At 48.3% G+C, this 12,592-nt stretch overlaps 1 protein-coding gene across 1 annotated transcript in view; it reads left to right on the top strand.

The window, feature by feature from the left end:
- GABRA5 (gamma-aminobutyric acid type A receptor subunit alpha5) overlaps window positions 1-12,592 on the top strand; it is a 271,577-nt gene that overhangs the window by 207,696 nt on the left and 51,289 nt on the right. Inside the window, exon 7 of the mRNA XM_040422321.1 lies at window positions 3,641-3,793. Within this exon, the coding sequence (XP_040278255.1) occupies window positions 3,641-3,793 (153 nt within the window). The remainder of the gene's footprint in view (window positions 1-3,640; window positions 3,794-12,592) is intronic.

Below are 12,592 nucleotides of genomic sequence, written 5' to 3' on the forward strand. Positions count from 1 at the left end.
ATCATGTGATGACCATGTGATGAGCTCAGTGACGTCACCACAGGTCCTTTGACGGGTCCTGAAGAAAGAACAGGAGACCGGCAGCTACGCAAAGGAGGTGAGTTAATTTGTATTTATTTTTTTAACCCTCAATTGACCTTCTACTAAGCATTCTGTATTAAAGAATGCTATTATTTTCCTTTATAATCATGTTATAAGGGAAAATAATAAAATTTACAGAATACTGAACCCATACCCCGAACTTCTGTGAAGAAGTCCGGGTTCGGGTCTGGGTACCAAACATGCAGATTTTTCTCACGCGTATGCAAAACGCATTAAAACGCTTTGCACTCGCGGGGAAAAATCGTGCATTTTCCCGTAACGCACCCGCATCTTTTCCCGCAATGCATCCGCAATGTCCGTGTGAACCCAGCCTTACATGTGCACTTGGTAGCTGAAGGCATTTGTGTTGGTCCCATGTTCATATGTACCCACATTGCTGAGAAAAATGATGTTTTAATATATGCTCTAGGAGCAACGAGGGTGTTGCTGTTACACCTAGAGGCTCTGTTGTGCCCTCTGCACTTTGATTGACAGGGCCAGAGAGTGAAAACATCATCACACCTGGCCCTGTCAATCAAAGTGAAGAAAGTGCCAGCAATTAAAGAAAATTGCAGCCTGTGGGTGTAATGGCAACGCCCCCATTGCTCCTAGAGGCTCATTTTCATATATTAAAACATCATTTTTCTCAGCAATAAACATATGACCAACACAGATGCCTTCAGCTGCCAAGAGCACATGTAACAGGTCAGCCAGTTTCTGCTGACAGATGTCCTTTAATTCCTGTAAATTTTACCGTACACATGGCTGAGGTCTGCATCAATAAACAGCAATTAGCTTTGACATTATAAGGCCTTGTTCACATAGCATCATGTTTTATGTGGAATCTGTAAAACAAAGTATAAAAACTTGCATCAAACTGATACTGCATGAACAAGCCCAAACACTGTATATCAGCAGTCACCTTAATACAAACAGAAATAATCAGACACGTGCCCGCTGAGGTACACAAGCAGCCGGGGCCCCCATTATTACCTCAGTGTGTGCAGACACAGCTGCCAGATGTGTAAGCATTAGATGAAAAGAAAGGTTTAATCCGGAAGGGACACGTGCTGATCGCCTCTTAAAAGCTTGCTGCTCTGGTAGCTCCATGCTTGCCTGGGCTGATCTGATTGTATGCTGGGGGAGAAGGCGGAGTGAGGAATCCTGACATCACGTGGCCTTAGGTCACACCAGAGCTTCTTTCTTATATAATACAGTCAGGATCAACACGTAATAGTAGCACTGTTCGTTCTAAGCTTTACACTTATAGTGTCAAAAAAATGAAGGACATGAAGAAACCTGCTTTCTGACACCAGTTACTCAGAGAGAAGTCCTCAGGAGAATTATTCTGTATATGTATATATAAAAAAAAATATATATATATAATATATATATCTAGAGCGGACTTAGACTCTACACTCTCCAAAACACAATGGAAGCAAATCTGGGAGTCACATAAAAGTGCCCAGGATATACTGATGCTGGAAACCCCCCCCCCCCCCCCCCCCCCCAAATGAACTGATATGAGTCCTGTGTCCGGAGATGAGTCAAGCGGAAAGGAGCCCAGCATCGCCCCGCGTCCTCCGAATCTCCTCCTTGCTGGCTGACGTCACAGAGCTGGAGCGCCGAAATCTCGCGATGCGTGAGCTAGCGCATGCGTAGTTCGTTCCCTGTGCTGATGCCAGTAAAGGGAATGAACATGATGCCGACACTACGCATGCGCTAGCTCGCGCATCGCGAGATTTCGGCGCTCCAGCTCTGTGACGTCAGCCAGCAAGGAAGAGATTCGGAGGACGCGGGGCGGTGCTGGGCTCCTTTCCGCTGGACTCATCTCCGGATACAGGACTCATATCAGGTTCATTTGCATATGGATCAAAACTGTTTTTTAACACAATAAAAGCGCAGAGAGCTATGGAGACTGGGTATTGCGGATGTGCTAGTGGCCATCTAGCAGCTCATGTCCCCAGCTCTATGCACAAAATCCTGGTGACAGGTTCCCTTTAATAAACAGATCCCAAGAATTCCTCCACACCCACAGCGATTGATACGTTTTTTTCTTTCTGGCCACTAAGCAGACTATAGCAGCAGCCTGGAAAAAAAATGTACACATGTTTAACAAGAAAATTCTATGACTACTGATCCTCATGACCGGTTTTTGAAGATTTGGACTTCTTGGTCAGACTATTCTCTCATGGATCCTTCCCGTGGCACCTTTCTCTCTATATGAGATCTTTTTTCTTAGGGTTTGGGTGGCCTCCAGCCTGGGCTTTCCTGCTAGCTTTTCTCTACATCACACCCAGTGCCTGCTCTATTGATTCTCCATGTCAGTGACCCGATGCCACAGTATGGAACTTGTGTCCATAGGCCTCATATCCGCTGAACCTACCCTGCCCCCCCCAACCACATTCATCTTCCTCTAGTATGGCCTTGTTCTATCTCTCCTGTTTTGTCTGTCTTGCAAATAAAATATATCTGCATGCTATAATGCTTACTTTCATTTTGCACATGAGACAACTAGAGATGAGCAAATTTCTTAAAAGTTCAATTCGTCTGATTCAATTTCACAAAAAAAATCGCTTTGTAGGACGAATTACTTCGGCCCGCCTCTGCCATCTTGCTTGATGTAATCTCGCACCGCACGGGATTTCAGCCGAGATCTTCGAGCAAGATGGAGGCTGGCGGCCCCGTCGCGAGCAAATAGAGGAGGTAAGTTCGATTTTTTTTTTAAATATATATACTATTTCACGTTAAATCGATTCACTGACACGAAGCACAAGGAAATTCGGCTTCTAGTTGAATCGAATTTATCCTGAAATTCGGATCGAATTCCACTTTGTGGGATTCGGATCGCTCATCTCTAGAGACAACATCAACCACCTCTCAGGATCACTTAATATTCCTCCATAAATAACAAAGTGTCTACATTTGGTAATGTTTTCAGTTTTTTTCCAACATGAGTAGTAACAATGCTATTATTTCTATAATAGATAATGAATATTTCATTGAATAAAGTGTCAGCTCACCAGTTCACCATCATGGCCGCATTGTTTTCTGCAATAAATGGTAATTCTCCTCTGACTTGTACAAGAAGCAGCAGAGAGCAGAGGCTGAGGATGCAGAGAGACATGTCTTGAGTATCCAAGGGACGTTGTGTGCCGAAAAGTTAGGCCTGCTCTCTGTGGTTGTTGTAGTGGTGCTGAATCCTGTATCCTATATCCAGGACTAGTGATTGCTGTGTGTCCAGCTCAGTGGGTAGTGCAGTCCACATACAGTCCATCTGGGCAGGGAGGATTCTGATTGCAGGATGCATGACAAAGAGCAGGACACAGATTGTAACCAGGGATTAGTAAAATACAGAAATCCGATTTTGCACAGAGAAAGCATCAGTCATCAATGGATTTTCTAGACCTCATCATGCTCCCAGTAATCACTTTTCTACGTTGTGGCTTCTCATTTGCTTATGCGTTCTCTGTGCTTAGGATTGTTTGCGGTATTTAATATGTGTATTGTAATATGTGGTGTGGTTATGTTACATTGTGTCTCTCTTATTCCTTCCCAGGTGAATACACTGTGATGACTGCACATTTCCATTTAAAAAGAAAAATTGGCTACTTTGTAATCCAGACCTATCTGCCCTGTATAATGACCGTCATGTTATCCCAGGTGTCATTCTGGTTAAACAGAGAGTCAGTTCCTGCTCGAACAGTATTTGGTAAGTGCAGAGTTAGGGTGATACAACATTTTCTGGGCAGCATTGTCTTGCATGTACCTTCTCATTTGTAGTCAAAGGGAGTCTGTTGCATACATTTCACTAATATAGCTACCAGCAATGGCCATCAGAATGTTGTAGAAGCATTATAACTAGTGTTGAGAGAACCAAAGCTAAGCGAATTGACTTCGATCCCAATTCCAGGAAAAATTAGATTCACAACGAAGCCAGTTTTTGCTGAAATGGCAGTAAACATAAAAAAAAAATACCGACCTCAACTATTTGCGCACGAAGAGGCCGTTGTAGCCATCTTGAAAGCAGAAACAGCACCAAATCTTACACAGGGTGATGCATGATGCCACCATGCCGGTGCACTAGCTTGCTGCAGTGACATCATCAGTGATGACATCATCACACCTGACCAGTGTGATGACGTGGTGATGTCATCACATCACCATTAGTGTTGGGCGAGCATCGCGGTGTTCGGCTGAATACCGCGTGTGCTTGAGCGTGATGCTCAAGTCTCCTCCCCGCACATTTGTTGGCTGCTGTGCAGCCAATAAACGTGCAAGTGGGTACTGCCATTCACTGTAATGCCGTAACCATGTTGACTACTTGCATTACAGTGATTGGCTATATAGCACCCAATGACACATGCTTGGCTCAGTCTTAGTACTCGTTCACACGACCGTGCCTTTTTTTGCCATCCGCAAATTGCGGATACGCAAAAAATGGATGCCACCCGTGTGCCTTCCGCAATTTGCAGAATGGACCAGGAGGCCATTATAGAAATGCCTATTCTTGTCCGCAAAACGGTCAAGAATAGGACAGGACTCATCATTTTTGTGGGGCCACGAAACACAGAGTGCTGTCCGCATCTTTTGCGGACCTATTGAAATTAATGGTTTCATATGTGGAACGCAGAAAGTGGCCCGTATACGGAACGCAAAATACGTTTGCGTGAACGAGCCTTTAGTCAGGGAGTGCCGGAGAGCAGAGATAGTGTAGGGAGTGAAAAAGGAATATTTTAGCTTTTATACTTGTTATAGACCCAAAAGTCTATAACATATTTATATATATAGCAATATATATTTATAGCGCAACCTGCGCTAAATTGCTAAAACTTGTTATAGACCCAAAAGTCCTTTTAAGAACTATAGTTGTATCTGGCAGCAAACTGTATTTTTAGCGCAACCTGCGCTAAATAGCTTGCAATTGTTTGGCCGCTGTAGACAGCGAAATTATCTGAGCTACATCTCCTGTCTAACGTGTGCGCAGCCTAAAAATATCTGTGACATCCAGTGTACTTTTTCCGTGGACAGTTACATTACCTGCGTTACATCTCCTGTATAACGTTTGCGTATCCGAAATATCAGTGACATTCAGTCAAATTTTTTTGCTGCTGGTGGCAGCGACATTACCTGCGCTATATCCCCTGTACAACGTTTGCCCATCCTAAATATCAGTGACATTAATTCAGTGTAATTTTTTATTAGCCGCTGGTGACAGCGACATTACTTGCGCTATACCTCCTGTATAACATTTGTGCATCCTAAATATCAGTGACATTCATTCAGTGTAATTTTTTATTAGGCGGTGGTAACAGCGACATTACTTGCGCTATACCTCCTGTTTAACGTGTGCGCATCCTAAATATCAGTGACATTCATTCAGTGTAATTTTTAATTATGCGGTGACAGCGACATTACTTGCGCTATACCTCCTGTTTAAGGTGTGCGCATCCTAAACATATCTGTGACATTCTGTGTACTTTATTTGCGCATGCACTTACAAAACCTGCACTACTGTACGTGTGACATACTTGCAAGCTTATATACCATTTAATATGCGCACGGTGAGCAGTAAGGGACAGGGAAGTGGCTGTGCTGCTGATGGAGCACGCAGAGGCCGTGGCCCTGGGCACGGTGAAACTGTGCCTGCTGCCAGAGCACAAGAAATACACTCATCCACGATACCTACAGTAGGTGAACCCGATTTTGTGTCAATCTCGCTGTATTTCTCGGCGAGATTGAGCACATACGAGCCCCATCGCGGGAGCCAGCGCCGAGCTGGCTTGCCGCGATGGAGACAGAGCCGTCATAGAAGCGACGGGAGATCCGACTTGGATTCCCGCCAATTCTACACGTGTGCGGCGTTTGTTATGAATCCTGAGGGGGAAGTCCCCGCCGGATTTCAAATAAAAATCCGGCCTGGGTCCCGCCCTCAGGAGCATACCGGGCCCTTAGGTCTGTTATGGGTTGTAAGGAGAGCCCCCCCTACGCCGAAAAAAACGGCGTAGGGGGTCCCCCTACAATCCATACCAGACCCGTATCCAAAGCACGCTACCCGGCCAGCCAGGAAGGGAGTGGGGACGAGCGAGCCCCCCCCCCCTCCTGAGCCGTACCAGGCTGCATGCCCTCAACATGGGGGGTTGGGTGCTCTGGGGCAGGGGGCGCACTGCGGCCCCCCCACCTCAGAGCACCCTGTCCCCATGTTGATGAGGACAGGGCCCCTTCCCGACAACCCTGGCCGTTGGTTGTCGGGGTATGCGGGCGGGAGGCTTATCGGAATCTGGGAGCCCCCTTTAATAAGGGGGCCCCCAGATACCGGCCCCCCACCCTAAGTGAATGAGTATGGGGTACATCGTACCCCTACCCATTCACCTGCAAGAAAAGTGGTAAAAACACAAATAAACCACACAGTGTATTAAAATATTTTATTTTTCTGCTCCGGAGGCCGCCCCCTGTCTTCTTTATTAGCTCTTTTACCAGGGGGGGGCTCTTCTTCTTCCGATATCCCGACGGGTCTTCTCCGCTATCCGGGGGGTCTTCTCAACTCTCCGGGGTTCTCCTTCTGTCTTCTCCTTCTGTCTTGTTGTCTCCTTCTGTCTTCTGTCTCCGGGGTTCTCCTTCTGTCTTCTCCGCTATCCGGGGGGGTCTTCTCAACTCTCCGGGGTTCTCCTTCTGTCTTGTTGTCTCCTTCTGTCTTCTCCTTCTGTCTTGTTGTCTCCTTCTGTCTTCTGTCTTCGGGGTTCTCCTTCTGTTTTCGCCTCTCTCTGTTGTTGACTCGGCGCACCCCGTTTCTTCGTCTCGCGAGACTCGGCGCACCCCGATTCTTCGTCTCGCGAGACGAAGAATCGGGGTGCGCCGAGTCTCGCGAGACGAAGAACCGGGGTGCGCCGAGTCAACAACAGAGAGAGGCGAAAACAGAAGGAGAACCCCGAAGACAGAAGACAGAAGGAGACAACAAGACAGAAGGAGAAGACAGAAGGAGACAACAAGACAGAAGGAGAAGACAGAAGGAGAACCCCGGAGAGTTGAGAAGACCCCCCCGGATAGCGGAGAAGACAGAAGGAGAACCCCGGAGACAGAAGACAGAAGGAGACAACAAGACAGAAGGAGAAGACAGAAGGAGAAGACAGAAGGAGAACCCCGGAGAGTTGAGAAGACCCCCCGGATAGCGGAGAAGACCCGTCGGGATATCGGAAGAAGAAGAGCCCCCCCCTGGTAAAAGAGCTAATAAAGAAGACAGGGGGTGGCCTCCGGAGCAGAAAAATAAAATATTTTAATACACTGTGTGGTTTATTTGTGTTTTTACCACTTTTCTTGCAGGTGAATGGGTAGGGGTACGATGTACCCCATACTCATTCACTTAGGGTGGGGGGCCGGTATCTGGGGGCCCCCTTATTAAAGGGGGCTCCCAGATTCCGATAAGCCTCCCGCCCGCATACCCCGACAACCAACGGCCAGGGTTGTCGGGAAGGGGCCCTGTCCTCATCAACATGGGGACAGGGTGCTCTGAGGTGGGGGGGCCGCAGTGCGCCCCCTGCCCCAGAGCACCCAACCCCCCATGTTGAGGGCATGCAGCCTGGTACGGCTCAGGAGGGGGGGGGGCGCTCGCTCGTCCCCACTCCCTTCCTGGCTGGCCGGGTAGCGTGCTTTGGATACGGGTCTGGTATGGATTGTAGGGGGACCCTCTACGCCGTTTTTTTCGGCGTAGGGGGGGCTCTCCTTACAAACCATAACAGACCTAAGGGCCCGGTATGCTCCTGAGGGCGGGACCCAGGCCGGATTTTTATTTAAAATCCGGCGGGGACTTCCCCCTCAGGATTCATAACAAACGCCGCACACGTGGCACCATGTCGCCGAGTATCAGCGCGACGCTGTCGTGCTAAAAACACAATGTCAGAAACACCTACTGTAGCTTCATGTCCCAGTTTGCAGGGCGGCGAAGGACACCACTCTCGAAGTCAGACCAGTGCGACCAGGTGGTCGGTTGGATTGCAGCAGATAATGCTTCCAGTCGGTTACGCACGACCCTGTCTTGCACAAAATCCAGTCTCAGTAGCCAAGAGTCTGGTCAACAGAATCCTCACCCTGATCCTCCTTCCTCCCATCATGGAGAGTCTTGGCAAACAAGTGTTCTTACACTCGGATCTTCTGAGGAGCTCTTTTCATTGCCATTCCTTGATTTGGGCCTCTCGCCAAGCCCACTTGAAGAGGGACATGAGGAGATCTTGTGCACTGATTCCCAAACTCTTGAGCATCCACAGTCAGAAGAAGATGACGGTGAGCAACAGCAATTCGTTTTTCATGAGGTGGATGATGATGATGAGACACAGTTGCCAATAAGTCAACGGCAATTAGTGTCTCAAGAGGTTGATGATGAGACACAGTTGTCAATAAGTGAGGTCAGGAGGATGACCAGTGTAGGGAAGAGGAGGTGGTGGATGATGAAATCAGTGGGGTGGCAAAAGGGAGAAGGCGGGCCACACCAAACAGGCCCGCAACTGTTCCCCGGAGCACCCCCTTGCGCAATCTCCCTTGCCTGTCACGGTCATGTTGTTTGACCGTGACACGATTGCCGTGCAGACTGGTTGACAGTGGCAACGTGTTGTCAGTTTGCACGTGCACTTCCCCTTTAAGTTGTTTCTCCCTGCTGTGTGGTGTGCGTGGGGTTATATCCTGACTTGGTTAGATCAGGGTGTGGTCTCTTCTAGCTATTTAGCCTTTGCTTGTAGCTTGGAGGTTAGTTGTGCTCTAGCCTTGCTGTGGGATGGAAGCTATGCTCCATTCTGTGGCTATTCCATCTGCCCAGTCATTGAGGGCCACCTTGTTGGACATCGAGGTCTCTTAGAAATGTAATTCCTTTGTCTCCCTTGTATCCTCTATGTACCCAACCTTTGTATGTTTGGTGTGGGTTTATGTTCAGGGTTTGTTGTACGTCTTGTTTGTTGTTACATGTCTGGTATGTTGTTGGTGTTTGTCCCTGCATGAGTGCAAGATGTTTCCCTGTGTGTGTTGTCCCTATGAAAGGTGAACCATTTTCCTAGGATGTGCAGTTGCTGGAGTCCTGGTTCCTGTGTGTCAGTACGGACTGCATCTGGAAGGTGTTTGGATGGCAGCGCTTCTGTTTGGGTTCCAGGTTACTTCAGCTGTGTTCTTCTTTGGTGTCTTCCAGCAGCTGCAGCAGGTAAGTGACCAGATTTACTGTTGTGGTTGGTTCAGTTGTCTCTGGCCACTGGTTACTTACCTGTCATTTCCTTGGTGTTGTTGTCCTTTGTTGCTAGGCTTGTGGAAGACTCTGGTTCATCTGTGTCATGGATGAACCAGTTGGTCTCTTGTCCCTTTCTCCTTATCTCAGGGTAATTCAGGTATTTCAGTGTTCTGAAGTTCCGGCGTATGGATCCTCCTACCATCAGGGTCGGCTCATAAAGATAGGAGACTAGGGACAGATTTAGGGATGCTTTAGGAGGTGACCTGCTCCCTGATCCCAGCAACCTGGCTTAGTTGCTACCTTATATCTATGACATTGTACGGTGGGGGGTTTTCTCCACTCCCCACTGTGACATTGCCAAGGGGTAGGTGTTCCGCAGTCTGGTGCTTTTTTGAGGAAAGTGCAGACGCTTTGCTTGTGGAAAAGGTGGAAATGGGGGAAGACAGTACACAGGGTGATAGCCAGACCACCCACAGTTCGTCTTCTCAGCGCAAATTGGATGATGAGGAGGAGGAGCAGAAGACGGTTGCCTCAGCTACAAAGGGTAGTACCCATGGAAGTTTTATTCCATCTGTTCAGTGTGGATGGGTAGAAAAGGAGGAAGAGGATGAGGAGATTGAGAGTCATCCTCCTGATGAGGACAGAGAAGTCTTGTCTGTTGGGACTCTGACACACATGGCTGACTTTATGTTAGGCTGCCTTTCCCGTAACCTTCGCGTGGTATGCATTTTGGCCAACACCGATTACTGGTTGCTCACCTTTCTTGACCCCCGCTACAAAGAGAACTTCTCATCTCTCATTCCTGTGCTGGAGAGGACGAGCAAAATGGTGCAATACCAGAAGGTCCTTGTGGAAAAATTGCTCCAAAAATTTCCAGCTGACAACGCTGGCTGCAGAGTACTTAGTTCCTTGGCCAACCGAGGAGGAGAGACGAGGGGAACACACAGCAGTTCCAACAGAGGCAGGGCAACACTCTCCAAAGCCTAGGACAGTTTTATGACACCCCGCCAGCACCCTCATCCTGATGCGCGTCTTAGTGTCACAAGGAGGGAAAAGTTTTGGAAGATGGTGAAGGAGTATGTAGCAGACTGTGTCAGCGTCCTCAGTGATCCCTCTGTCCCTTACAACTATTGGGTGTCCAAGCTGGACATGTGGCACAAACTGGCGCTCTATGCCTTGGAGGTGCTGGCCTGCCCTGCCGCTAGCGTTTTGTCAGAGCGGGTATTTAGTGCCTCTGGGGGCATAATAACTTATAAATGCATCCGCCTGTCAACTGAAAATGCTGACCGGTTAACTCTTATAAAAATGAACAAGGCCTGGATTGCCCCTGACTTCTCTGCTCCACCAGAGGAAAGCGGCTGAACATAAAGGCACTCTAAATGTGGCTTGTATGGTGTATTGAATACACTTTATTTCCATGCACCCCTTCCACCACTAGAGAGGGTATATGGTTCAATCTCCCTTTTCTCGTCCTCCTGCTCCTCCTCTATCATATCAACATGCTTATTAGGCTTCAGTTGCTCCTAATGTTTTAGATGGTCAGCTCAGCAGCGGGCCCTCACCCATAATGTTTTAGAGGGTCACCAGGAGGCCCTCACCCATAATGTTTTTGATGTTCACCAACAGGCCCTTAACCATAATGTTTTAGAGGGTCAGCTCAGCAGCAAACCTTCACCCCTAAATTTTTAGATGGTCAGCTCGGCAGCAGGCCCTCGCCCACAAATTTTTTTAGATGGTCAGCTCAGCAGCAGGCCATCACCCCTAATGTTTTAGATGGTCAGCTCAGCAGCAGGCCCTCGCCCACAAAATTTTTTATATGGTCAGCTCAGCAGCAGGCCATCACCCCTAATGTTTTAGATGGTCAGCTCAGCAGCAGGCCCTCGCCCATAATGTTTTAGATGGTAAGATCAGAGGCAGGCACTCGCCCCTAATGTGTCATGGTGGGGAGTGGGGGAAACCCCCACCGTGCGGTGTCAAATGGTAAAAAGGGGATCAGCCTGGCCAAAAGGAGTAATAAGGGAGCAGGTCACCTCCTACAGCGTCCCTAATCCTCTCCCTGACTCCTCACCGTATGAGTGGACCCCGATGGTAGGACGACTCATACTCTGGATTCCTAAAGACCCTAAGTCGCCCTGGTAATCCCTCACCAAGGAGCCGGGAAGAGACGACCTGTTCATCCCAGTCATGGAGGAACAGAAGTCTCTATCTGAGGCCAGGCTGCAAGGAGAGGAGAACACATACAGCATATGGAGATGGCAGGTAAGTGAAAACCATAACACACTTACCTGCCACAGACACACTGACTGGAACCCGTGCACAAGTGCTGCTGTCCACACCAACATTAAAGCACACAACACACACCACAAACCACACAGGAACCGAGGACACCCATAGCTGCAATAAACGTGAGACAGGGGAATGTCTAGCAAACATGCTGGACACCAAACATCACCAGCCATACAACACCCTGAACATAACCCACGCAAACCAAAATATATGAAGGGAAGGAGACACCATAAGAACATCAACATCTATGACCACAAGGGTGGCCCTCACTGGACAGATGGAATATGAAGACCAGGAGGTTAGCTCCAGCATACACCATGGCTGGAGTACCCCTCAGCTTCAGGCATCCAGCAGAGACTAAATAGCCCAAGCAGCCACACCCACACACACATAAACCCAGTGTTCACCAAACACTAGGAAGGGAGTTAACCCTTCCAACACCAGACAAGGGAAGGAAGCCACTTAAAGGGGAAGTGCACACACAAGAATAGAAAGCTACACGTTGCCGCAGGCAACAACATGCGTGGCAACCATGTCACGGCAATCCACCAGAAGGCCGAGACACTGCCACCCCATGCACACACAGCAGCACGTTGCCACAGGCAACTGCAAGTGTAGCAACAGTGTCACAGCGCACGGGATCGGCAGTCACTGTTAGCCTGATCCCTGCTGCATGTGCCGGCATTGGTGAAATCACTGATGCTGACGCATTAACCCTTGATGTGCAGTGGTCAGCGCTGACCGCGGCACATGCGATGTCCTTGCAGGTATCAGAGATTCCATTGGTTCCCTGTGCTGCTGTGACGGGGACCCGATGGCATGGAAGGCAGCACGATGCCTTCTTTAGGCTGCCTTCCATGACAATACAGAAGTATTGTCATGCATTGTAAAGGGGATCAGACCCCCATAAGTTGAAGTCCCAGAGTGGGACAAAAAATAAAGTACTCCAAAAATTTAAAGTTTCGAGTAAAAAATAAATATCCTTTTGCCAAAATAAAGGGAAAATAAATTGTAAAAAAA

This window comes from Bufo bufo, chromosome 3 (genome assembly GCF_905171765.1).
Source record: "Bufo bufo chromosome 3, aBufBuf1.1, whole genome shotgun sequence".
Classification (NCBI taxonomy): Eukaryota; Metazoa; Chordata; class Amphibia; order Anura; family Bufonidae; genus Bufo; species Bufo bufo.